At 44.9% G+C, this 27,982-nt stretch overlaps 1 protein-coding gene across 1 annotated transcript in view; it reads right to left on the reverse strand.

Annotated features, from left to right (window-relative positions):
- LOC8035180 (NPC intracellular cholesterol transporter 1) overlaps positions 1 to 27,982 on the reverse strand; it is a 74,379-nt gene that overhangs the window by 14,186 nt on the left and 32,211 nt on the right. The window contains exons 9-20 of the mRNA XM_029988269.3: positions 26,348 to 26,548; positions 25,266 to 25,326; positions 22,006 to 22,134; positions 21,149 to 21,331; positions 18,841 to 18,955; positions 16,977 to 17,104; positions 8,344 to 8,484; positions 6,441 to 6,530; positions 4,508 to 4,698; positions 3,288 to 3,406; positions 625 to 745; positions 106 to 167 (exon numbers count right to left, since the gene is read on the reverse strand). Coding sequence (XP_029844129.2) covers positions 106 to 167; positions 625 to 745; positions 3,288 to 3,406; positions 4,508 to 4,698; positions 6,441 to 6,530; positions 8,344 to 8,484; positions 16,977 to 17,104; positions 18,841 to 18,955; positions 21,149 to 21,331; positions 22,006 to 22,134; positions 25,266 to 25,326; positions 26,348 to 26,548 — 1,541 coding nt within the window. The remainder of the gene's footprint in view (positions 1 to 105; positions 168 to 624; positions 746 to 3,287; positions 3,407 to 4,507; positions 4,699 to 6,440; positions 6,531 to 8,343; positions 8,485 to 16,976; positions 17,105 to 18,840; positions 18,956 to 21,148; positions 21,332 to 22,005; positions 22,135 to 25,265; positions 25,327 to 26,347; positions 26,549 to 27,982) is intronic.

The raw sequence follows: 27,982 nt of genomic DNA on the forward strand, positions 1-27,982 counted from the left end.
ATACTCCTCACAAGCGCTTGTTAATAGTAGCAGCCACACACTGGTTCTACACTACATGATACAGGGCACATGACAACCCACACTCAGCAAAAACAATAGTCTTACCTCCAATTGTGGAGCCATTAGAGTTGTAGAGCTGCACAGCATTTGAATAAGCAGCATGGCCTCTGAAAATTAAAATGTAATTCCATGCCTGAAGTTGCTAAAACTTTTGTTTTAGGAAGCATTTCAATGTTTAAAACCATTTACGACCCCCATTTGAAGCCCTTCCGATGCATAGAATAAAAACTTGGTACCGTTGCACAGAACAATAATATCTTTGTATATAAAGAGACAAAGTCACATTCCGAAACTTTATAAGGGGAAACAAGCTGCTAAAGAAAAGTTGCGGCTTGTTGCACCCTACGGCCATTTTTCCAACTGAGGTTTCGGCTTACGAAATATCTGACCCATATGCAGTTCCTTCCAACTTCAGTTGACATAAAATTTGTTTTTATCCAATTAAAAAAAATTCACCCATTAGAGTCGGCGCCTTTAGTTGTTCCCCAGGCAGATTAAATGTTGGTTAACGTCGCCACCGGTACGCTACGACGAGTAGCAAAATACAAACAATGAGCCACCCACCCCTTGGGACATTTCGGGTCTGGAACATCATCCAGAAAGTCTGGCAGGAACCTTGAGAATGTTTCGCCCAGAGGTCGGGACATCGTTTTCTGGTCAGACAGGCAGGAAACACATCCAGTGGCTGCAGAAAACGTCGCCAGAAGGGGGTATGATATTAAAGCAACGCTACTGCTTTTAATCAATGGTTACATAGGAAGAGGAAGCACCATGACAAGGAGATGTGAAAAATAAATCTGTGAAGCAAACTGAAGTGCTTTTTACAGCAAAGCTGTTTATGGCTGGGGTTCAGTGGACTTTTCATGCGCATCAACAAAAACTCGGGTCCCGAATTTGATGCAAAACCACTTCATTCTATGCAAAAGCTTATACATCTGATCACTTGGATATGCATTTACAGCAGATTAGTTATCAATAGGCACAATTTTCAAGATTAATAGACTCTCTGGTAGATAATAAAGGTTTCCTGAAGATTTGCCGCTGTACGACCCACGTCTGCCATGTCTACGCTCGCACCGCTGTGTTTGTCATCGTTTTAAGTGCTTGCGTGCCTAGTTTCCTTTCCTTCTGCTCTCCCGATTAAGACAATAAATATGTTTGTACATTTGTTCCGAGTTCTGTGTCACGTCTGTGTCGTGTGTTAAACAGCTTTGCTGGTCATCCACTTCCACAGAGTGGAATGGCTCATTATTTTTCATTTCATTTATTGACCTCAAAGGTATCTATTGATGCATTACATGAGGGGGGATAACAAGAATGGGGGAGAAGTCGTGATGAGAAACATTGATAAAAACGAATTTGTTGAACGTTGCAACAAGAAAAACGCCGAAGTGCACAAAAGGAGCAAACGTGCAATGAATTATATGCACAGTGTCCTATATACGTATACATATTGTATTTGTGAGCTCCACACTTCAACTTTGCCCGCGCTAGGGTTTCGGAGTAATTTCGGAAGGCAGGAGCTACAGAAAAAGCCCAAGCTCTAATTAGGTCTGGCCTTCAAAACTTTGGACGATGACTCGTTGAATTTGAGGAAGAAGGCAGAGAAGACTAGCATCCGCACTGGTTTTCACATATGTGCTTATAAACATGTCTGCCTTCTCAACTTCGCTTTTAAAGAAAACAATGCGTCTGCAAATGTTAATAGGGCTCACACTCTCCTGCTAACCTCAGGTCTGAGTGTGGCAAGTTTTTTGCACAGGAAATTATGCCTTATGCCAGTGGTTCTCAACCATTGATGTTTCGCGGACCCCTTGTGGATCGGGGACCCCGATTATGATGAGGGGATGAGAAACATATAGGTTAATTATTACGATTTAACAAATAGATATAACTAGGAGCTAGGTGAAGTAGACTACTCTCATCGACATAGACACGAGAAAACTCTGCCCAAAAATAGAATGTTTCTTCTTAATCTTAAAAAAAGAGAACTTTTATTGTCAGGCTTGACTAAGGCAGGAATTTGCGAACCCCTAGAAGGCCTTCACGGACCCGAAAGGGTCCGTGGATCCCCATTTGAGAACAACTGCCTTATGCAAGAGCCCTACAGCTTTACATCATAAAAAGAATGATCAGTGGAGGCATCAAATAAAGCTGTTTAGGCAAACAAGTGCAGAGTGAACATGGCCAGTGGCACGCAATGCAGTAATGATTCCCACGCAGATACTGCGCGATGGACATGAAATTTGTCCCAGTCGTGGGAGTAGCAATACAGAATAGTACAGAACATGCAACTCAGTTTTACGATCTCAGCCAACTCGGCTATGTCCCAAGGAGTAATAACTATACTTCATATCAGCTTCCGTCCGAGCGCAGCCAAAGGCTGAGGGACGGTTCGCAACTTCGAGAAGAGCATTCCTACGTACCACAAAGTAGTTCACAAAAGTAATTTCTTTTAAATTAACTGTTTTGTACGTAAAAACTGCACAATGTTCCAGATGTGTACTGCTGAGAATGATTTGCAACTAAAGGAATCAAATCTCTGAAGTTTATATGTAAATGCATGTGGTTTGGTGAAAACATGTATATCTGTTGGCAACATGGCTGCAGAGTTCGGTTTTTCTGCGTGATTTCGTTCCCGTAATCGCCGAATCATGTGCTTCGCTGCCTTCCTCACCGAGTCGCTTCAAAACGTCCTTTCCCAAAAGAATGTTTGGGCGTCAGGCGCAAGAAGTCGTGATGAATGTCCACTTTCAAATTCGGCAGGAGACTCCGGCCGCGTCGTACCGACGCGTTGTAAACAAGCAAAGCGTTCGGGCCACAACAATTCAGATACATGGCGAAATCAGGGCACCCCTTTACCTGCCGATCACATTGAACGCCGAGAAGCTGGTGGAAAAGTCTTGTATATCCAGACAATACAAGAAAACATCAACGGCCGGGTCATCGGGGACCTTGCAACGTGTACTTACAACTCGAAACTATGCCGAACAGGTGGAAAGCTCGGACACAGATGCCAGCGGCCAGCCTACGTACTGACATCCCCTGTGACTAAGTTTCAGAACGTGAAAGGGCACTTTTTCAACCTGTAGCAGACGATATCGTTTATACACCTGAAGCAAACGAAATACTCTGCGAACGCGGGCGGCGCGGCCGACCGGCGGCGCAGCGGAGTGATACGAAAGTGCAGGCGAGATCGTGCGACGCATTGCCAGCGTGTGACTCACTATTCTCGTGCCTCGGACAAAACTGCTTTGTCGTCGCGTTCATTCGGCAGCAGTCCTGGGTCCCGCTCCACGAGATGTAGTCGTCGAGCCAAGACTGGGCGGGTTGCGAGATGGTTGTCCTGCAGGGACAATTCAGGACCAGTAGTAGTATCGTTTTGCTTCATTTTTTGCAGTCACTGTCTACACCGGGGTCCTTGATTTTATTTTTTCCACAAAGACCTTACCTCACCAAGATGCAGGATTGGTATGGCTAGTTTTAGGGCACCTTCATAAACAAATTTGTTCAGAATTTTTTTTTCTTTTACCCTCTATTAATAAAGTTTAGGCAACATAAGAGGCTCTACTCCTATAATAACCAATCTGACAAGATGCACACATTTTTTTTTTCTTTTTTACTGCAAGCATTTCACTCATTAGCAAATAGTGCCATTGCTGCTGCGAGCTCATATTGAAACAAGGTGTATATAGCCAGACTACTGAAGGTGCAGATTTCTGGCTCAAGTTAATTGCACCTTTAGGTTCACTGTTATAACAATGAAAGTAAGGTTCCCTTTGATGCTTTAACAAATATGCCTGCTTGTTATTTATTTATTCATCAATGATGTCCCCTCCTTATGCAGGCTGCTGCTCATACATTGTTTCCTTTCAGGAGACAGCACAAGTGGTAACATATTTTATGCAAACAATCTGAATCGGGGTAATTTGCATAACCACACAAGAAGGCCGAATGTTCACAAACTCTCGTTTTATTTTTGGAATGACAAACGGAACATCATACAAAACAGACTCGGCTACTGTTTCAACTTTCCACCATCAAGGTCGCCCATCACATTCCACTTGCAACTGTTGCTACAAAAAAAAAAAAAAAAAAAAGCCTGACTTGGACATTCAATCAAATTCAATGCACTTTATTGAATTCCTAACTTTCTATCAGAATTCAGTGGATGTATTTAACCGATAAATTTAGCGGGGTAATTGCGACGTCACGTCGTCCGACACTGACATCGCACAACACCGTGACGTCGCGACAATGACATCTCGTGACACAATGGCATTGAGTCATGCGGTACCATGACGATTTCTCCGCTGAATTTGGCGGGCAAATTGATGTTGCATGACAGCACACGAGCAAGGAAGGCCCGTGGAGAATTCCTATGTACTAAAACTATCACTCCAAAAAATAAAAAATGAAGTGCTCCAGCAGCGTGCCAAACACTTACACGTTGCTGTAGATGGACGCCAGTTGGATCTGGGAGACTAGAGAGTCTGGGGCGCAGCCCGCAGACCCGCACACCAGGTCCTGGTCCTTCTTGCCGGTGTAGTTGTACCCCGGCTGCACCACAAAGTACAGCGGAGGCCCCACGGCCAGCGCGGTCTTCTGCATGTGGAAGTAGCCTTGAAGGTAGGAGTCCTGCAAGGAAAGCACACTGCAAGGTTCACAACACCTCCCGAAAGACCATACTTGTAACTGGGGACGTCGCAAATTTTCGACAAACCCGACATACACAGTCAAACCTCGAAGTTCGACTGATTCGGCGAGCCTCTGAACTTACGACGAAATTTGACCAAGTTAAGACTTTCTAAACAGTGATGCCCAACTTCTGCCAGCTTTTTATTTTGGGGAACACTACGTATAAAATAGCCTGTTCTAGGTTGTAGAGAATGCTAAAAAGTAAATATACGAGCTTCTAATAATTAATTTTGTTTGTTAAAATGCTGCACATTTCCTCCTCCTGGGGGTGCCAGGTACAGTAATCTCTCGATCGTTACAATGAAATAGTTTTTTTCTAATTATCACTTTTAACGACGTTCAACGTGGTCCCGACCAAAATGCATGCATTTTGAACCAGATTATTTCAAGTGTATCGGCGCCCAACCACGCTTATTACAAAGGCCAAGGTGCCGAAAGCACGCAAGCCTACACGAAGACGCACAGAGACCTCTGCATTCCCTCCCCCCTTCTCCTCCAAGGTAAACGGCAAACTGGGAAAATGGCAAACAAGTAAACGGAACAAACGGGTGACAGAAGGCAGAGGGCCTCTTCCGGTGCCGATGCGCCGTGGGGGTAGGTAGCAGTGGAAGCAGCGTCCATGTTCAGACGCTACTCACGGCACCCGCAGCCAACGCCGCCGCGGTCGAGCCCGGAGGAGACAAACCCTTCGGGAGCCCTCGACGCGTGTGCCTACACGGGCGCGCCTGTGGCGTACCACACGCTACATGCACACATGCGTTGTATGGGAGTGGGATGTTTATCGGAAGTTGCTTAGATCTGCGAGGTTGAGGAAAGTGGCTGGTCCAAGTCTGAAATCGCTAAAGAATTCTGCAACCCGCAGATGAAAGATTGCCAAATGCTCTGTGCACGTTTGATTTTCTTTCGCGAGCATGTCTGCTGAGTTAACGCACGATTCCCAGAGCTGTAATGGTGTCTACAGGAGTCTGAAAACATGTCTGTGAAGCCAGCAAGGATAACTCATTCTTTCGCGGTCGTCGAAGCAAACATTCCCGTTGTTGCCATGAATGCTGTGATCGTAAAAAACTTTGCGTGTGGCTAGGGTAAATATGAAGCAACGTCGGAAAGGCACTTTGGGAAACGCCGATGACTGTGGAAACACGTAACATCCTACGGCTGCTTCGAAACAAAGTGGAGTGCAGCGGCAGTGACAATGTTCTTGCAATGCCTGGCGCAGTTCGAAGAGAACTGATGCCCGTCTGATATTATCGGCAAACTCCACTCATGTCTTTTTACTTGGTGAAGCTGCCGCATGTTCATAATTAAGGTTTGTTTGATTAAAGGCAACTCCGTTTCATTTTTGATTTTGAAAAACCAATGCAGTCTTCTTCAGTATCGCCTGGGAAGACCACACATCAAATATTACGACGCAATTCTGTTTCAATGTTTCTTAAACGGTCCGGCAAACTTTGCAGCTAACCAAATCGCCGAAATTGACTGACTCAAGCAGGCGAATTCAGGCGCAACCAACAGCGCAGCCAAGGCATGGGCGTAATCAACATTGAGCTAAACGTCATCACCATTGCCCCCTTTCAGGCACGTAGCCAGGGGGGGGGGGCCCATGAGGCCCGGGCCCCATGGCCCCCCCCCCCCCCACTGGCTACATACATGCCTGGGCCCAGTTGTGGACTAAAACTGCTCACCAGAGGCATTGCGATCTCCTGGTCCAAGCCGATCTCTATCTTGTTTGTGACAGCGAGGGAGATACATGCCCAGCCCACAAAAACCAGCATCTGTTCAAAAAAAAATGTACCGTCAAAAAACAATGAAGCTACAGCCACAAAGTCACAATCATCTGCTTAGGTCCTAAACTATCCTGCTCTCCAACCACAATCAAAGCAAATAAAGGAAAAGTCACATGAGCCGATATAAAGCGAAGTTACGCTACCAGTATCCCCGGGATTGCACCATTACAATCTCTGAAATCCCCGAAAGAAATTAAGCGAGCTGCTGAAGGACAATAGTGTACTCTCATAAAATAAGAACAATCATGAATTCACTATTTTACACTCTTGCTTTCCATTACAACAGAGTTGCAGGTATTAATGAGCCTCTGTAATAACACAAATGCACTTGCACCCTACCAGATTGATTGCGGCCTTAATCTTTATCATTGAAGTACCTTATTTTCGCGATTCTAAACACCCCCCCCCCCCCCCCCCACCCCTTTCAAACAAACACCTGAAAAAAAGTTTGCATGCGAATGTAAGCACCTCCCTCCCAACAAAAAATTTGAGATCGGAGGCGCCGGTATCGCCGAGCGGAGTCGCGAACGGCCGCTGGCGCTTGGTTTCAACGTCAGTTAATAGATGGCAGCACATACTGCCATTTTCTACTTTCACATCCGTGCAGGTTGCGAAAGAGGGTGCGCGTTGGCGTACCCTCTATCGAATATGTTTAGTCTGTTTGGTCTCCTTGCGCTTGTTGCATTCGGTAGTTTATAGTCTGTTAAGCCTACCGCATTCGTCCGCCTTGGCCTTGCAATCATATTCCGTTCACTGTGTGCACGTGGTTTGCGGAAATTGTCCGTCATGAGTGCGAAGAGAACTTCATACACAATGAAGTTCAAGAGAATGGTTATTTCTTACGCGGAAGACAACGGAAATCGCGACGCTGCTGAACAGTTCGGAGTGCGGCGTTCCGCGCAAGCCGAGGCTGGGTGGGGCAGATGAAGAGGAACAGTTTCTCTTAGAGACGCCGCACCACAATCTGCCAGAAGCTACCGCTGGACTTTGAGGACAAGCTTGTCAACTTCTAACATTATGTGATGAAGCTGCGTCCCGAATCTCGGTACGGACTCGGGCAGATCGGCAATGCCGATGAGACCCTTGTGTACATCGACATGCCAAGGTCGTGCACCGTGAACGAAGTAGGCCCGAGAAGTAAAAGGCGTACGACTGGCTATGAGAAGCAAAGGGTGACTGACCGTAATGCTGCGCATCACAGCCGACGGTCGGAAACTTGCCTACATCATCCTCAAAAGACTAGTTGCGAGAGCGACTAGTCGACTGTGGTGCAAACTGATGGCAAGCGGGCTTTATTTATTTCCTTTAGAACATTTATTCTTTCATTTTGATAATAATAAATTCATATTTCTTGTGCAAATTTCATATTTTTGGGGCATGTTCCGAATCTAAGCACCCCTCCTCTTTGAACATCGCGGGTGTGAAAAAAAGGCGGTGCTTAGAATTGAGTAAATACGGTATAAATGACACATTCACATTTCCCAAGCTGGCAAGTTTTATCAGCATTTTGAACTCGTGAATACAGACTTATGTGGTCTGTAATTTTACAAATGTTTGCCAATTTGGGAAGTCTCCAAAAAGTGAGGTCTTAGAGAAACCAAAAGTTTGGTAGTTGAAAACACTGGGGCAAGTATGAAGTCTCCTTAGCTAATTGCCATCGTTCTCAAATTTCAGCCTCCATCATGATGAAGTTTGAACATAAAAGCAAAATCTTGTGGCACCAGACATTCAATTTTCTATGTCACGTAAAGAACAGTGAACTAACAGATAAAGAAATTGTGACAAGTGTGAATCTACTCACAACAACCAGTCTGACAGGTGCCTTCATTAAAGCCGGTGCGTAATATTTCTCAAAGAGGCCGTACAGGAAACCGTTGGACGGCGGTTCTTCGAGGAGTTCCGGAGTGCGACTGATGCAGCAGCACATGTCCAGACGCCGGGCCTGGAATGACGAGGAAACAAATTGCCCGTTAAAAGCACCCCTGGCTTAAGGGCAGATCTGAGGCGGACAGTAGCGAAGTGGAAAGGGTGCATTAGCAGTCCTATCAGTACAGAAGCCATGTCTCGTTAATATGAACCCCGTTCAGGATACCCCACCATAGAGACACCATTTTAAGCCATATAGACACCATTTACACAAACTGTAAATACCGTGCAATCCACTTCAAACGATACCACATATAACAATATACCACTTCTAACGATCAGTTTATAAAATTCTTAGACTAGAAACGACCAGTTTCTAGGCCAGATACAACAAAAATTGGGTATAACGATTGCACTTTTGGGTTGTCTCATTATCGTTATACCGTAAAATACCGAGCATGGGCCCATGTCACATCAAGGGCCCACCCCCTATTTTTGAACGATTTCAAGAACAAACAGAGGACACATCAACCGCCCACCCCCCATTTTAGGCAAATTTAAAAACTATGCGAAGGACATGGCAAGCGCCCAGTCGCCGTGGACGGCCGTTATCTCCTGAAGTTGAATTACGAGTCACGACAGCGCGGGCGAAGGGGGTGAAGGGCACTGCGGGAATCGGACGAAGGGCTCCGGCGCAACACAGCAACACTCCGGCGCCACGGGAATCGAGGTCAAATGGCAGAAATAACAAAAGATACAGGCAACCTGGTGTACAAAGGAAGAGAGGCAAGGGCACGGTGGCAACAGTGAAGCAGTGAAGACACACTACGTTGGAAAGGAGGATCTAGCGAACGGAAAGCCGCACAGAGCTTAGCGCGTGTGCTGCACACGTGCCGTGTGCCCGTGTGCCTCTGCCCCTCCGCTTCCGCTTGTTGTTCGGTGGTTCGGTTAGTTTCGTGTTCACCGCGCTGCGTTGCTTGCGTTCGCTCGGTTCGCTTGTTTGGACGGTGCACTCGTATACGGTCACTAGGAAAGTCGAAGTTGTTGAATGGCATCGTCATCGATGCCCCATGACCGCGGTGCCCTTGCTGACGAGTGTGTGGACCTAGTGTTCTGTTCGGACTCTGAAGAGTCTTTTGACGGCTTCACTGACAAAGACTAGAATTCATTAGTGTTTTTTTTTTTTTTTTTTTTAATTTCTCTCAATAAACTGGTTACATCCATGCTTCTGCAAGGTTTTCTGCTTTTATACGTTCACATGCTCGGCAAATGACTGCCCTTTTCCAAGTGCATCCAATGGCCGCCATTTTGAGTTCGGCGGTCGGGCCAAGCAAGGGCCCACCCCACTATACAATCCTGCGTTTTTGCTCTCGGACCTAACAAGCACCCATCCCCGAGTTTTCCGCGATTATCCCATAATTTTGAGTGGGCGCTTGCTCGGTATTTTACGGTAAGTGGATTACGCTGTGCACACATTTACCGTATTTACTCGCACAATGAACGCACTCGCGTAATGAACGCACCCCCCAAGTCGGCTCTCAAAATTTCGACTTTTTTATTCACTCTCGTAATAAACGCACCCCCAACTCGGATGTCAAAATTTTGACCCCCTCCCCCCACGCGCGCGAAATGAACGCGCTTTTTTTCCTAATGCATCGAGGTCGCGAATGCATGGGCAGCGTGGGCGAACAAAACGCCTTGCAAAAGGCGTTAAAAATTTTGCAAAGATCCAACGGAAGCAAAAAAAAAACATGGAGAGGAACTTTTTTTTTTTTTTTTTGCGCAGCGCAGTCTGGATTTGGGTTTGCGCGCCGCCGCGCGCAAGGAGGTAAGAAAGAGAAGCGGAGAAGCGCTCTAAGCAAACGAAAGCTTGCGAAAAGCGGGAAAAAAAAAAAAAAAAAAGAGTAGCTTTCTTTTTCTTTGCACAGCGCAGTTTGGTTACGGGGGGGGGGGGGGGGGGGGGGGGGGGGGGGGGGGTCGCGCGCCGCGCGCAAGGAGGTAAGAAAGAGGAGCTGAGAAGCCCTCTCAGCAAACGAAACAGCTTGCAAAAAGCGGCAAAAAAAAAAAAAATCCACGGAACTGAAAAAAAAAACAGAAGAAAAAGAGTTTTTTTTCTTCTTTTCTTTTGCACAGCGCAGTTTGGTTATGGGGGTCGTGCGTCGCGCGCAAGGAGATAAGAAAGATAAGCGGAGAGCCCTCGCCTAAGCAAACAAAACAGCTTGCGAAAGGCGGCAAAAAGAACCCAAGGAACTAAGAGAAAAAGAAAACAAAGAGGAGTTTTTTTTTGTTTTGTTTTTTTTGCACAGCTAGTTAGGTTAGGAGATCGGGCGCCGCGCGCAAAGAGATAAGAAGTTCGATTTTTCAGGATAAAAGGTCGTTCATTATGCGAGTAAATACGGACGCAAAAGTTTTACTTCGCGTAATGAACGCTCCCCCCAACTTTGCATCGATTTTTCGGAAAAAAAAGTGCGTTCATTCTGCGAGTAAATACGGTATGTCTCGTTATTATGAACAACTGTTTGGAGAACGGAGGTGTCTAGAGACACGACTCTGTACAAAAGTTTGGTATGGTAAGAATCCAACATTAATCTATATATACTCATGGCTCAAGATATTGTATCTTGTAAGTGGATATACATGCAGCCAAAAGCTAAATACTGTAAACAACAGTTTTCTCAAGAACCCAATTTTCGGGACTTCGAAAATAACGTGAAAAATTTATCAAGCAAATATACATCAGCCCATGGTAACGAATACATAGCATATCACTCTGAACCACAAATTTGTCCCAAGAAAATATTCTCAAAATTCATACTTAGCAAAATGCGTTAAATATTGAGCTCACGAAAATAAAGGTGGTTACAATACTCCAGTAACCAAGTGCTCAGGTTACTTGATATAACACATTGTGAATAGTGCATCATAGTGAAGAGTGCAACATAATGAAGCAATCAACAAACAGTGCCACAAATTTTGTTTGAATTATCAGCAGTTTGAAGTATCAGAAATACATCTAAATATGATGAAAGATAAAATTATGATTTGCCATATGAATGGCCACACATACAAAGCAGATATTTAATGATTGCCTCTACATAGGCCTTACTGATCATAAGCAAGTATGCCACACATGAAACATTTGTGAAATGTATGACAAAAGTTTGTTGATCTCTCAAAGTTGCTGTTCATCGTGGACTGTTTAAACAGCTCATTACAACTCAAAACAAAATTAAGTTTGTCCATCAGGCCAAGAAGTTGTCTAACGCGAACAATCAAGCAGGGACACGCAAGTGATGAGAAAGGGCACCGCGCAGCAGATTTCATAGCAACTTGCACAAACCCTGCGACGTGGACCTATGCCATGCCACCACGTCACAGCGCTTGCGCCAGTTGTAGAAATTTACACAGGAGCCCATTTTCATGGCTCATCTGTTGCCCTGCCCAAGTCCCGTTGAGTGCACTTCTCACCAAGCACCGGTGCACTGCGGAGAAGAAACACCCCCGCGAAAGGAAGCTCTGCGAGTGTGGCTTTTCTGCAGTGCACCGGTGCTCGGAAAGGAGGGCACTCAACAAAGCCGGGGGAACAAAAAAGATTACAGGACACTTAAAGGAGCTGTGCAACAATTTCAGGGCTTTGCTTAAATTATTGTGGAAGTTGATGCCTGATACTTCTGAAGTGAACTACAGAAAACAGATTTTGTCTGAATACCCTAGTTTTCATTTAAAAAAATTAAAGATCCAGGTTTTTGCCGCCTCTCAACTCTTACGTCTGTTTCCGGGTCACGTGCGCAGTGACGTTGAGGGGATAGGCGCGGGGTTTCGGAAAAGTTCTCTCTTTAGAGCCATCAGTGAGCAGCGAGAACTCATCCGCTCGCGACCGCGTGACCACGTGCTGGCAGGCGCAGCGTGAACAATATGGTGAAAGGAGGAAAGTCTCATCCGGGGAGGCCATACCCGTCCGACTCTGTACCCCTCCCCCTCCGGCTTCTGTTCGTGGTAAGCAGACAGCACTGACGGTTTTGTGGACCTAGGATAGATGGCGCCACTAAAACTCCATATAATAAAAGTTTGTCGATGATACCAGGTTTTTGACGCATTTATATATATGTTGGAACGACAAGATTTATAGAAAAGTTACCTTTTATCAAGCAGGTATTCGCGCAACTTGCTATCTTTCTACAAGATTCCTCATTGACGTCACACTGTGTGTTTCTCATGGCCGCCGCTCGCGGCTGCAGGTCGGGGAATATTCTAAGTTTTACCTCGCTATTACACGGCGGAATCGCATCATTTCAATGAAAGGAGGCGTGTTTTCTGTCATTTGTGACAAGGTGAACAATATCAAAAGCAGAAGATGCCAATTCTTTCAACGTTAAAATCGTTGCACAGTTCCTTTAAGACTGCTTACGACTAGGAAGGTGAAAGCATAGTCCCGCGGGAGAAATGTTCCCGAGTGATGTTTCTACATATATTAAAGTTTAGGACGGCGTCCTAGAGACCGACCCCAAATACGCTGTCTAGAACGACCTCTCGAATGACCTCGAGGACAACGCCGAGGACAATCCTCTGATAGCCTGAAAGACAGCATCGAGGACGAAATCAAGAACGACGTCTAGGACAATCTCAAGGACGACATCTAGGACGACCTTAAGGACAACATCTAGGACGACCTTAAGGACTACATACAGCATGACATTGAGAATGATGCTTAGAGGAGGACACTTAAGGGGGGACACTACCCAGAAAAAACAATTTCTGCAAAAAAAAGTTCATTTAAAAAAATGTCATATTTACATCCGCCAACATCTAGAGAGTATTCCCAGAAAGTTTCATTAGTTTACACTGCATAGTTAATTTTTTATAAATTATTTTCGGTCCACTGATGCTAAAGAAAAGGTAGAGGTCAGAGCACTTTGAACACATTTTTCTCCATTCCACTTTTTGGCATAAATTTCACTTTAGGAAAACTATCATTTTGTTATTACGCAACTTAGATTCATTTTTATGAATTTTTCTGGGGTGAAATTTTAAGGGGAAGATAACTATGAGCTTGTAATTTTTATTTTTGTCATTTTTCATGCTCAAGAACTAAAAGTTTGGACAAAGAATGGAAATTTAAAAAACTCTATTTGTGTTTATGTGGCTTTTTTGTCATGAAAGATGGTATAACATAGAAATATAGCTCCATAGTTATCTGCTTTGAACTGTCCTAATGCAATATAACACATGAAAACAACAAATTTATAAGTAATTTCAAAACAATAGTTTTCCTAAGCAGACACACCCACTTTCGTCTTTGAACGTTTGCGATTTTTTTTTGTACTTCACCCAGGTTAACAAAAATTGGCAAAAATGTTTTCAACATCAACAGAAACAAGCAGTGTAAATATAATTTCAATCCGACAAGTGGTTCAAAAATTTACTCTTTTGGGTAGTGTCCCCCCTTAAGGGGGGACACTACCCAAAAAAAAAAATTCCTACAAAAAAAGTTGATTTTTTGAAAAAATGCCACATCTACATCCACCAACATCTAGAGAGTATTCCCAGAAAGTTCAATTAGTTTACATTACACAGTTAATTTTTTATAAATTATTTTCGGTCCACCAATGCTAAAGAAAATGTTTCTACGTTCCACTTTTCGGCATAAATATCTCTTTAGAAAAACTACCATTTTCCTATTACACAATAGAGAATTATTCTTAGGTGGTTGTGAGGAACATGCTTGGCTGGTTAGTCTTTCCAATTTAAAATTCTTTTATGCTGAAAAAACTACATTTGTAAAAAAGTACACACATGAAGAGAAAAAAATCTAATCTTATGGAGTTATACTAATGAAAGCAATGCAATATAGCAAGGTAACTAGCTGGGTATGTGCTATGGATATTCCTATGACTATATTACACATAAAACTCACATTTTTATTTTAAAACAATAGTTTTCCTAGGCGTACACACTGACTTCCATATTGTAACAAGTTTCAGAATTGGCACAAGACAATGAAATTTGGCAGGGACGGTCTTGCCACTCATAAACTTCAACTGCAAATTTGATTGAAATCAAGCAAGCGGTACAGAAGTAAACTTTTCTGGGTAGTGTCCCCCCTTGAGGAGGCTGTGGTGTATTTGCGTGGTCTGCCACGTTTGCCTGAGAAAGCTGCCGTAGATGTAGACGCTGCTGCCGATGTCAAGGCCGTAGATGCAGACGCGGTCGCCTCACGGTCCATCACACAAAGCACACAACGAGCATATATGAAGTCCGAAGCACACCTTTTGCACACTGCACTCCGGCGGTGACATCACGCTCCCGCACTTGGGCGTGAGCGGTGCGTGCTTGATGACGTTTTATGAATGCATTAAAAAAAATGAAAGACGTTTACAATCTCCTCTAATGCCGAATTAGAGCGCAGCTCTTGAGAAGGAGGGGAAGGTACAAAGAGGAGGGTATGCCCTCTCCTCATCCGTACTCTCCTCTCCTGCCATTTAGCAGAAAATTTTCTAAAGTTTTTGTTATATTTAGCAAGAAAATTTTACCGCTAGATTTAGCGGAGAAATCTTTCTGCTAAATTTAGCGGGAAATGTTTCCAGCTAAATTTTGTGGGGAATTACTTCCGCTAAGTTAAGCAAAGAAATTTTCCCGCTAAATTTAGTGGGAAAATTTACCCATAATGTAACGCGGTGACGTCACAAGTGGTGTCACTCGTGAGCCTCGTGACATCACGTCTGACGTCATTATGGGCAAAATGCAACGCACGGCGCCACCGCCACTGCCGCTCAAGTCAGAAAAGGGCGCCTAAGAGTTGCGCTCTAAAACATAGAGGAACAACCATATTTTAAATTTGTTTGACTTAACCAGAAGTATAAAATATCCAAGTTTGAATTATCGTGAGTGTACTGTAGTGAAGCGCTGAACATAGGTAAGCATTGAACATAGGTAAGCATTGAACATAGTGAAGCATCATTGAACATAGTGAAGCATCATTGAACATAGTAAAGCATCATTGAACATAGTAAAGCATCATTGAACATAGTAAAGCATCATTGAACATAGTAAAGCATCATTGAACATAGTAAAGCATCATTGAACATAGTAAAGCATCATTGAACATAGTAAAGCATCATTGAACATAGTAAAGCATCATTGAACATAGTAAAGCATCATCGAACATAGCAAAGCATCATCGAACATAGCAAAGCATCATTGAACATAGCAAAGCATCATTGAACATAGTAAAGCATCATTGAACATAGTAAAGCCTCATTGAACATAGTAAAGCCTCATTGAACATAGTAAAGCCTCATTGAACATAGTAAAGCCTCATTGAACATAGTAAAGCCTCATTGAACATAGTAAAGCCTCATTGAACATAGTAAAGCCTCATTGAACATAGTAAAGCCTCATTGAACATAGTAAAGCCTCATTGAACATAGTAAAGCCTCATTGAACATAGTAAAGCCTCATTGAACATAGTAAAGCCTCATTCAAAATAGTGAAGCCTCATTCAAAATAGTGAAGCCTCATTCAAAATAGTGAAGCCTCATTCAAAATAGTGAAGCCTCATTCAAAATAGTGAAGCCTCATTCAAAATAGTGAAGCCTCATTCAAAATAGTGAAGCATTCAAAATAGTGAAACGTTCAAAATAGTGAAGCGTTCAAAATAGTGAAGCGTTCAAAATAGTGAAGCGTTCAAAATAGTGAAGCGTTCAAAATAGTGAAGCGTTCAAAATAGTGAAGCGTTCAAAACAGTGAAGTGTTCAAATATAACAAGGCATTCAATATAATAAAGTGTTCAATACAACAAAGCATTCAACATAATAAAACGTTCAGTAAAAGAAGCACTCAACACAGTGAAGCACTCAACACAGTGAAGCACTCAACACAGTGAAGCACTCAACACAGTGAAGCACTCAACACAGTGAAGCACTCAACACAGTGAAGCACTCAACACAGTGAAGCACTCAACACAGTGAAGCACTCAACACAGTGAAGCACTCAACACAGTGAAGCACTCAACACAGTGAAGCTCTCAACACAGTGAAGCTCTCAACACAGTGAAGCTCTCAACACAGTGAAGCTCTCAACACAGTGAAGCTCTCAACACAGTGAAGCTCTCAACACAGTGAAGTGCTCAATATACCATGAAATGCCGCACAAGCACCTACTTCGTCCAAACGCCCACTATTAAAATTTCCCAAACTTGGGAATTCTGCAAATTATACATTAAGTGCCTGATTTTACCGGACAAGCGCTCATGTCTAGACTGACCCCATACTCAGTGAAAGTGTGGTAGGGTGGGTGGTCCCCCAGCATTTTACGGTAGTGAAGCACTCATATATGAAACTCATTGTGAACAGTATAGCTCATAATAGCTAACTGTTTGTACGGATTACACGCCAGGAATTTGGACTGTTCTGGAAACAGAGGTTCCAGCCAGTCCACAAAAAAAGAGCATCTAATAAACTAGCCATCAAACCTCATTTCTCGCTAAATACACATGTTCCCAGTGTACAAAACCCTTATTTTTTACAAGGTTATGCACTTTCCTTGTACTTTAAAAGAAGCAGCACTCACCCTCTGTCTCTTAGCATCCAATGTAAGCAAGGCGACAAAGCAGGTCACTTGGAGCAGGAAATCCAAAAGGAGTGCCACACCAGCGTACAGGGCAAACGTCCTCACAGCTGGCATTGTGCTCAATCCCCCTGCAGCAAGTACAGGGAGTGCTTAATTGATGCCGACAGAAAAAGTATACAGACACAGTGCAGTTCAGCGAGCATACCAAAAATGCGTTATTGGCACATCGGAATGCAAGGAGAGGCTTGCAAATCAAAGGGCAACATAGAGAGTGCACAGGGAACGTGCGATGTTGAAGCAGCCAAGCACGTGCCATCACTGGTTGAGGTGACAATTGCAGGCTGATAATATAATTTTTATTCAACCCTGGAGTGTTCCGGCACCACAGAAAGGCCGTTGGCCCGTACGTAAGGCCTGTTATGAACGCAAGTCACTCGAACTGGCAGCAACAACCGCGAATGAGACTGGTGATAAACATTTCGCTGAATGCTTCACTGGCAGAGATTTCTGGATCGCTGCTATAGCAGAATTCACTGAACAGTGGTCTGCCAAGCAAAGGGCAGGTAAAAGATGAATAAATTACCGAGAGGACACCAACTTCACTTATTCAGCACGGTCATGTTCCAGATGCTCCAAAGTTCAAGGAAGGTCTAGGTAAACACTGCACATAACCTTTTTACGTGATGAGTACCCAAATAAAAAACTTTCCCCATCCACTCTGGTGAAGAAGGAGGAGCAGCAGAGCTGTAGCGAGCGATCTGCTCTTTTTTCGCAAGAGAATCTGAAGCGCTCGACGCATGCGGCGGTTGCGGACCCATTCACGCTGCTGCGTACGTTACCGCTCCTTCCGCACCCGGCCTTCTTTCCCCGAAGAAAGGGCACGCGGCCGACCCATCATCAGTCCAAACCCAAACCGATGACAGCGTAGGAAACAGTGCACAAAACAGACAAGGACGAAGGAGAAACACGCGTGACGTGCTCTGCGCCCGTCACGTGTTTCTTCTTTGTCCTCGTCTGTTTTTCGCGCCTGTTCCCTACGATAAATTCCCACCAACTTGTTCAACTATCAATATTTTTATGATAACTGGAAAGGTCGCCACCATCTATGAGCGACGGCGGCAACCACACTGGTTGCCTGGTTGCCGCCGTCGCTTATAGACCGGCATGCTGTTTACAAACAAACCCGCGTTTGCCCACACCAGGTGTGGGCACTGCGCGTGCGCAGAAACCGGATTTGCGTGAAGTGAAGCGTCCGCGCATGCGCAGTGCCGTCGACAGCGCCACCACAGCTGCGTGACGTCAGGGACGCGGGTTCGTCTATAGATGGCGGTAGCTGTCCAGAGGTTAGTGTAGGCTTGTGTCGTCATTTCTTTGGTATCTGACACGATCCTGGGGAACCTAGCCCTTAACAGTTCCGCTGTAAAAGGTGAAGAGTAATGACTATGATGCCTTGTCTGGTAAAACTGGACTGCTGTTTCCACCAGAAGCTTTGACTCCAGCACACGCGCTTTGCCTTCCGTCATGTTTTGTCTAAGTGTTAATGAAAGTAGAAAGCTTGTGCTGGAGGTGCCACATTCATTAAATTGTATCCGACTACAGTGAGGACTGTTGCTGACCAGTTCACTGACGATGGACTGACAACATTGTTCTTACCACAAGCATACCATCTATAACCAAAAGAAACGAGCATTTTGCATATCACCTAGGCAGTGGAAGAGCACGAAGCGATTTCTTCTTGACAAAGTCCTCTTGCATAGTGTGAACCGTGGAACTCTTGCATGCAGGTACAAGGTTTGCACAATAGGGGCTACTAATATACTGACATTTGCACGTTCCAAATCAAGTTCAAAAATTGCTGACTCACCGAGCAAGAAGCAGGCTGCCTCAGAGACGCTGGCCAGCATGAGGGAGGGACCAAGGTTGCCCACCACCCGAGACACCTTTTGATCAAGGGGTTCCTCGTCTAGGACGTTTGCCCTCTGCAATGCGAAGACATTCTTATCACAGGCTGTCTCCCAAGAACCAGCAAACCAATGCATACCATATTTACACGAATGTAGGTTGACCCTTTTTTCAATTTTTGAAAATCTGAAGTGGGGGGGTCGACTTATAATCGAACCAGAGCATTCCACCGCCGGCGAATACGAAACGATTGCGATATCATGAACACCTCGGCCCGTAATGAGTTCAGCCGGCTGTACCTCTAGCATTGCACTATTCTGTGCGCTCATTTAACAAATTAATTTTTTTTTTTTATTTGCACGAAGGAGTATAGGTATAACTGATAGCGATTCGCAAATTAACCCGAATATACGGCGGTGAGCAGCGCACGGCGCGCCCGGCTCCCAGGGGGTGGCAGCACTTCTTGTAAGAGCCACTCCAGAGGCCGCTGGGACAGCCCCACGGCTCACTTACCCCGTGGCTTCTCTTCGCACTCGCAGTTTTTCGCACGATTCACGGTCGTGCTGGTCGCACATCGTTTGATCGAGTGACGAGATCATGCTGGAGCGCTAACTATGTTTGTTTTTTTGTACTGACACGCGTGATCTGGGCAGTTTAGGTTTTCGGTGCTCGTTTATGGCCAATCTTCACTCAGAAGCAACCAACAACTCGGCTGTGGGACGCAAGTTCGACCCGTCGGAGCGGATGATGCTCCAGTGGAGCCTTCAGTGGCGCACTGTGCCGGCAAACGAAGAGGCTTCCGCAGGCCGAAGTCTGGATAGGTGGGGATGCCTTCAGGAGTTGGAGGTCAGGCTTGCAACGTATGCCGCAAAAGCGTGCAATCGGTCCGTACCCGTGACGTGCAACGCGATCGCTGAGCAAGCGCGGAAGATGCGCTTGATCCTGTCTTTTGCGAAGTGCGAGATTTCGTTGGACGGCGCCGACGACGTGCTTCGAGAACGTAGCAGTGATGGCGATGGGATTGACATCACCAGTGCGGACGAGTCGTAGTGTAGTCGCGGACGGAGTGAGAACGATAGTGAGCAGCTTCAGTTGTCCCGCCTCCAGTGTGAGCTTCCTAGTTTCGATAACGCCTGGCCATCTCATGCACCTCGCGCGTGCATGCGCAGCCAAAGCACGCCAGAAGGCGTCGATCGCGTGTTGGAAGCTTGGCTTTCGAAAAAGACACATTCCCATTCTCACGTTTTAGCAGTAAAACTCTCATCTAAAAATTTGTTTTTCTTTTTTTGCTGATGAGCAATGTGGGGGGGGTCGACTTACAATCGTGTAAATACGGTACTAGCCTACTACACCATTGACACCTTCTGCTTAATTTTCGTCAATACTTCAGCTTGGGCGAGTTGGTGAATCATGCTAACACTTCACAGCACACAAAAACAACACACTATAAAAAACACATCCTTTACACCCTGGTGAAGAAGGAAACGCAGCAGAGCTGTAGCTTCTGTTCTTGGTGGTGGCTTTCCAGGCGAGCAATCTGCTCCTTTTTCACAAGAAAATTTGAAGCGCTCGACGAAGTGGAACTTTAGGCGATGGCGGCCTCGCAGCAATTGCAAAACCATTTGTGCGCTGCTGCGCACATCGCCGCTCGTTCCGCTCCCATTCTTCCTCCAAAGAAATGTTGCTGCCATCTATGAGCGACGCCGGCAACCAGTTGTCTGGTTGCTGCCGTCGCTCATACATGGCGGTAGTTGTCCAGAGTTCGGTGTCATCATTTCTTTGCTGGTGGACACGATCCTGGGGAAACTAGCCCTTAACAGCTCCTCTGTAAAATTACATACACACAAAGAAATAACTCTCATGCAGCACTGACCATAAACTCTAATTCTTGGTTATTTTTTTTTAAAATTTTCTTCTTAGTGTGCAAGAGTAAAAGAAATTGAAGATGATGTTTAATATATTCCAGAGTTGACAGGCAGTGCTGCGTGAGGGTTATTTCTTTGTGCATATGTAATTTTTATAGTGTGCTGTTTTTGTGCGCTGTCAAGTGTTGGCCAATTTTCGTGGCTTTAGGAGTCCAGAATGAAACAGTTACCAACTGCTAACATTGTTCAGTGTTTTACATGCAAGACATTTGAACAGCAAGCCTTCTCTGATATACACAAACCATGTTTAATGTGCTAAATATCTGTCTCACCAACACCACAACAGCCGACTTGGTCGTTGCAGAGGCTAAATGTGTTCAGAAAGGCTAAACCGTTTTCCTTTACCTGAAATCCCTGGACCAAAATGAAGATGTTGTCGACACCCACGGCCAACACAAGGAACGGAATCACTTCGATGACGATCAGGGTGACCGGCGAGCCCGCAAAGCTGAAAAGACCCAGCGAGGAAGCCACCGAGGCAAGCACTATCACCACTCCACTCAGTCCCAGAGTCACCTGAGAGTCCATCTAGAAAAGAGACACTGGAATCAATGTACAGGAGATGCAAGCATTTACTGTCTATACCATAACATTTGGCACCATAAAACAATTTTTAGTATTTGGGTACTTATGCTCACAATAGGTCATGGATGTGTAGCGAGAACAAGAATGGTTAATTTTTGTTTCGTCCTCTAGCTTTTACAGAAAACTCATCTCAGCTGTTTTTTTTTTGTAAGACTACCACGTGTCGAATGAGATAGGTGCTGTAACAAACAAACAAATTCATATTAAATGTCTGAGGGCATTCTTATGTTCTAGTATATTGCAAGAAGCAAAAATGATCAACTCCTCCTAGGTAAAAGCTAATGAGAATATGCAGCATGCAAACTGGCAAAGGTGCCCATATTGGGTGTAGAATAGAAAAAACAGTGGCTTTCGGTTTTTGAGATTTTTTTTGACAAAGCCTTAGTGCCATCACTTAGCACAAAATACTACTACCCCTAAAAAAAATAATTTAAAATGGGATCATGGTTCTTTCAGGTTCACTTAGCAAGGCTGAAGCCGATGCCAGAGTGAAGCTTAAAAACATAACAGTGTAATCTCCAGCACACGTGCTTTCCCAGTTACAAACACACAAACTGCCAGTCATCCCAACAGACGTCTGCAATCAAAGAATCGAAGGAAGGCCCAACGCAGCTCACCATGAGGGTTGACCATGATCGGTACTGACCCAAGGCAAGAGACACATACACAAACATGATGAAGTAACTGATCAGGACCGTCAACACATCCGACTGGCTTTCCCTCTGTAATTCGTCTTCAATAGATATCTGCCATGGGACGAAAAACAAAAACAAATGACACACAACCATACTGACTGAGAAAGCTCAGAAGTTCTAATAGGCATTATCAAGCTTACAGCACTACCTGATCTGAACAAGCCACAAGACTAAGCACTCTCAATAATGGGAGTCTAGCACTATACTAATTTGACATCTCTTCTGATCAATGCGGTGAAGAAAAGCTAGAGGGTCCATTTCTTTCGTACCATACGAAATAAATTTCTTGAAGATCAGAAACAACGAATGTTAAACATGCTCCAAGCATGTATATAATAATTGTTTAGTTTCACTCCAGAGAAGAGCAGAGAGCAGGGGGAAAAAGCTGCAGTCGTGGCTCGACAGGGCCCTGCCCACCAACACTTGACACGCAGCGTGGAATACTAATAATCACAAAATCAGTCTAATCACAAAATAGATGAATTAACAACACTTCGGACATCATAAAGCCCCAACAATGCGTATCGGTTTAACTAATATATAGCTCAAATGTCATAACAGGGGAATCGGCACAAGAATACATACCTAATACACATATTTGGTCAAGTAAACTACTAACTTCTAAGCAATGAAAATGTAAATGTCTTAACAGAAAGCTGGAATAAATCTTGTTCGCATAAAAATGCATACAACAAGGTCACATGAATACATACTGTACAGGGATAAACATTTTAGAATAACAAAGCAATAAAAAATTAAAGGAGACACTTAAAAGGCAACTCCGCTCAATTCCGAAAAATTTAGGCTTACACGCGATTCAAACTCGCAAAGCCCCCCACTACTAAACAGCTCTACGTCTTCGGATTCGCGAAATGTGGAATATTATTTGTGTAATCCTAATTTAAACATCAGCTGACACTGAAACCGAAACTTTGGTTCTGTCAAGCAACATTGGTCTGGTGTCGTCAGAGTCATGGCCACATCACGTCGAACCATGGGTCTTGTGATGCTTGGGGGGGGGCGAAGGACAGGACACGCAACGCGGGAGGTTGCTTCACATGGCGTGGACGGTGATGGCCCGAGGGAGAGGGGGAGAAGACGAAAGAGGAGAAGGGGACTGGAGAAACAGACCGATAGGTGCGCAGGGCAGCGCAAACTACCTAGCGCATCTGCGTTACGGTGATCACGTGGACGCCGTTCAGCCAACACCGGGAGGAGAAACTGATGACGTCATCATTGAATTTCGCTCCGAGAAGTAGAAACAAACAAAATGTGAGAATGACGTAGTCATGCCTCTGACATGCCTCTGACGTAGTGGCTCAATGTTTGCCACTCAAAGTCCGTCGCATTGACTGCGCTGACGATTGTGCCTCACGTCGCACGATAGAGTTGGCAGACTTCGGCGACTTGGCTCACTTGAAGGTTTGCTGGCAAGTTTATTAAGTATATAGATGGAATTAGATCGTAATATTTGACATGGGGTCTACCTATATGATACTGAAGAGGGCTACATAGTTTTCTAAATATCAAAAATGAAGCGGAGTTGCCCTTTAAAACTGCTTACATGTAGGAATGAAAGCATTCCTACACGTAGCACATTCCTAGAAGCAGTGTGCCATGTCTTCCTTTTTTGACACAGCACTCTGGCGGTGACATCCCGCTTTCCCAATGCGCAGGCGCGGCAAATCCCGCCGGCTCCACGGCTTCCGCAACAATGCATCTGCGTTGCTGCAGTTTTCTTCGAGTTTTATTTCTGAGGAGTGTCCGCTTTGACTTTGAGCAGCCTTGCCGGCTTCGCGACAAAGTGTCCGATATGACGCGTCGCAGTCCATGGGACTTTAGGTGCCATTTCGCTTAGTCAATTAAAACAATTGGAATTTAGGTGCCTTTTTTGCTGCTACAGACACCACCGGCTTCCCTCCATGGGACCAGTTAATGCTTTCACATTAAAAAGTGGCAGCCGCTGATTTGCCCGTGAATTAGAGCGGCAGCACAAGAGACTGCAAGCGAAACTTAAATCTTGCAGACATTAAAAAAAACACTGAAGAGGAAAATATAAATTTTAAATACCCTAGAAAAATTATTTACAGCGCTAAAGTTGTTTTAGTTTACAGCTTCCAAAGCGCGTGCCAAGAATGGGTACACAATGTCACCAGATGCACACGCCAAGGGCAACCATTCTAGTTCTCTCCTTCCCTCTCCTCCACGTAGCAAAATCACGCGCGAGATGGAAAAGTGGAGAGGACTCCAGCGCCGTGGAGGTAGCAAGAAATGGAGGCGACATACAGGCTCAAGCCAGCCAAATGAGAAAATCTCCCTAAGCCTGAATTAGGTGTCGCAGTCGGTGGGAATGCCCCCAACAGTGACCAAAAGAGCTGTTGGCACCAAATCAGCTGTCCTTTTCGTCCCATAGCATTGTTTGGTTACGTTTGTTTTTGGCCATCGTTGTCCCCCTCCAAACCGAAAGTCCAGAAGCCCCCTACCTCCATGGGGGGAGCGCATGGCTGGGGTGCATTTAAAGGGTAACTGCAAAAAAAAGTGTATTTTTAAACGGCCTAGCTGGGACAAGCATGTCACAAAACAAATTTTCTGCCAAAAACAAAATTTTTTACAGTTTGCGCAAGACTCATTTTAGTTTGCGGCTATTTTGTCAGTTTTAAATCTCGTGCCACAAAGTTTGTACTATACGTCACGGAGTGACGTATTCCAGCCACTCCGCGCGCGTTGAAAGAGCGACAGTTTCAAATGTGAAGAAGTTGTGACTCCAACTAAATTACGTCCGGCGGCGTAAATATTGTTAGAAAAAAATTTGTTTTTTTTACGGAAGATTTGTTTTGTGACATGCTTGTCCTAAATAGGCTGTTTAAAAAAACTTTTTTACTTTGCAGTTACCCTTTAAGAGGGGCAAGGAGAGGAGAGATAGCCAACTAGAACGCTGCCCTTGGCGTGTACGTGTGGCAACGTTATGTGCCCACTTTGGCGCACATAAATGAAAGTTGTAAACTAAAACAACTAACACTGTAAATGTACTTTCTTTTGCAAATTTTTTTTGTAATATATAAAACCTTTTTAGGTTGTTTAATAAATTTTCATTTTCATTTTTTTTTAAAGCATAATAACTGAGCTTGCACCGACACCAGAGTTCACATTTTTTACCGCAGCAGTGAGTCCACCTCACTCACCTCCGAAAGGAAGGACACACTCATGTTGGGGTGCGAGAAGTTCTTCAAAGTTTCTATGAACCTGGAAGAAAAAACAAGTTCCAAACCCAATTGCACAATGCTCCATAGTCCGTTGCAGATTAAGAAAAGCGGGACAAGCTTAAGAGCCCTCCACTCTGTCCAAGAAAACCACCAATAATTAAAAGTCCAGTGCTTTAAAAGACACATGGCAAAAGAAAAAGTCTTTTTAAACAGCTTAGATGTAAAAAGAACGGCATAATACAATTTCGATTGAAGAGAAAAAATTTTTAGAGCTACATTTACGGCGAGAAGTGACTTTGTAGTTGGCGTCCGCAGGAACCGCCACTGGTCACGTGGTAGACCTGTGCGCCGCGCGGCACCACCGCCGCGAAGTCACGCAGCCGCCGCACGCCGAATGTGGTACGCCGCCGGTCGGACGAGCTTCTTGCCGCCGCCGGTAATGAACACTCCGGCGTGCCGCCACCGTCAATTTCTGACCGGCGCACAGGTCTATCACGTGGTGCTTGCACTCTTTCAGGTGCATCCTTTGGGCTCTAAAAGTTTCTTATTAATCTTTGTTTTTAAAAAGTAGAGCCCATACGACGCCTCCGAAACACTGCAAGCACCACGTGACAGAGGCCACTTTTCTGCGGGCACCTGCGGGCAACAACTATGAATTCATTTCGCGCCGTAAATATAGTTTTCAATTTTTTTTTTTTCTTTCATTATAAATTTGTTCTATGAAATTCTTTTTCCACCTACCGTAGAATACCGCCCATCCGCCCATTCCACACTAAGCGCCCATTACCTAATTTGTGAGATCTCAGAAAATATGCAGAGTACATTTATATGTAAAATTGATGATCGGACAAGCATCCATCCCCCATTTTTTTGCGATCATCTGCAAAGTTTGAGTGGGCCGCTTGCCTAATATTTTACAACAGGCAGTTTTAAAAAAAAATTTTTTTCTTTGCATGTGTTTTTTAAGAGAGACGTTTGCCCTGCTTTTCTAAACCTGGAAGAAAGCATAGAGCCAACAAGGGTAAAAGCAGAGCTGGTCAGTCAAAGCCAATCAAACTCACAAACGTTCCCATGCGATGGCAGGCGCCACGAGCGACGGGTCGACGTTGTTGTTCACCATCAGGGTGATGACGAGAGCGGAAGAGTTGGCGTAATTGCCGTCGTGAACGCCTCCGAGCGCGACGAAGGGAAACACTGGTCCACCGTATGCCCCGAGGCAGGACAGGTTCGCAAACGTCTTGTCTTCCACAGAAAGGGGGCCACTGTGTATAACAAAAAATGCACCTAAATTTCAACCAGGCATGGCATGGATATTGTGGTCTCTGATGAATTCATTTAGTCATCGGGCCCTCTTTAGATACCGTAAATTCCTAAAAGTAACGCGTGATCGCATGCCACAAATGTTACTGTACACTGCGCTAAATTATGTAAAATTTTTAAATTAAGAAACTTAAAAAGAACTTGGGCAGAGCTAACTGAACTAAAATTTATATTACAGATAAGTCCCTTAATCGGGACATTTTTGCCCTGACAAAAAGACTGCTCGCAAAATCAAATTATTCGGCTACGGCTGTAGTTTTCTATACAGTCGAACCCGTTTATAACGAACCCGGTTAGAACGAATTATGGTCTATATCGAACACACGAAATTTTAAGATCAATATTCATGAGAAATATACTTTCTATAACGAACCACACATCGGATATATCGAACTGCGAGCGCCCGCTACCGCCCCCGTGGAGACGCGCGGGCTTCCCTGCAATGCACAGAGCGACAGAGGACAAGAGAAAACCAAGAAAAACACGATGGCCCTTGAAAAGATGAGTCACAAAACCGACTGCGAACGCCCGCAACCGACCCCAGCGGAAGCGCGCTGGCTTCCCTGCCATGCACGAAGCGACAGAGGACAAGAGAAAACCAAGAAAAACACGATGACCCTTGAGAAGATGAGTCACAACACCGACTGCGAACGCCCGCAACCGGCCCCCGCGGAAGCGCGCTGGCCAATAATAGAGCAAGCGTGCAATGACGTTCTGACGACATCATCCTGCAGCCGTACCAGGCCGGACATGGCTCTCTTGTTCCTAGCGTTTTGCCGAGGAGGCTCGTTGTTCTTTGTGTCCTTCCTGTTCCCGCAAGAGATGGCGACCAAGGTGCGTTCATTGCTACCGTTCTCTACCAAGGTGGAAATAATCCGGCACGTTGAACGCGGCGAGAAGAAGTCAGGAGTCGCCGCATCCTTCAAGATCGCCAGAAGCACGCTGAGTACGATACTGAAAAACAAGCCAGCGATCCTGCAAAAGGCCCGAGATCGACCGAACGCCGACGGAAAGCGCATTTGGGCGCCTGCCTTTGACAGAGTGGAAAAGGCGCTGTACGCGGGGTTTTTGGATATTCGCGCTCGAAACCTTCCAGTTTCGGGCCCCATGTTACAGCAGAAAGCAAAAGACTGCCTTTTTGCTCGACGTTCAAGATTTTAGTGGCGGATCCGGATGGCTTCAACGGTTCAAGGAACGTTACGACATCGTCGACAAAGTTGTCGCCGGCGAGAGTCGAGCAGTCGACAATGAAAGCGTCAAGAAGTGGATCGCCGAAAACTGGCCAGCAATTGCGGAGCAGTACAGGCCCTGCGATATTTATAATACCGACGAAACCGCACTGAAATTTATTGATAGAAATATGAATACATATGTTC

The sequence above is a fragment of the Ixodes scapularis genome, unplaced genomic scaffold (genome assembly GCF_016920785.2).
Source record: "Ixodes scapularis isolate PalLabHiFi unplaced genomic scaffold, ASM1692078v2 PGA_scaffold49__6_contigs__length_1374808, whole genome shotgun sequence".
Lineage (NCBI taxonomy): Eukaryota > Metazoa > Arthropoda > Arachnida > Ixodida > Ixodidae > Ixodes > Ixodes scapularis.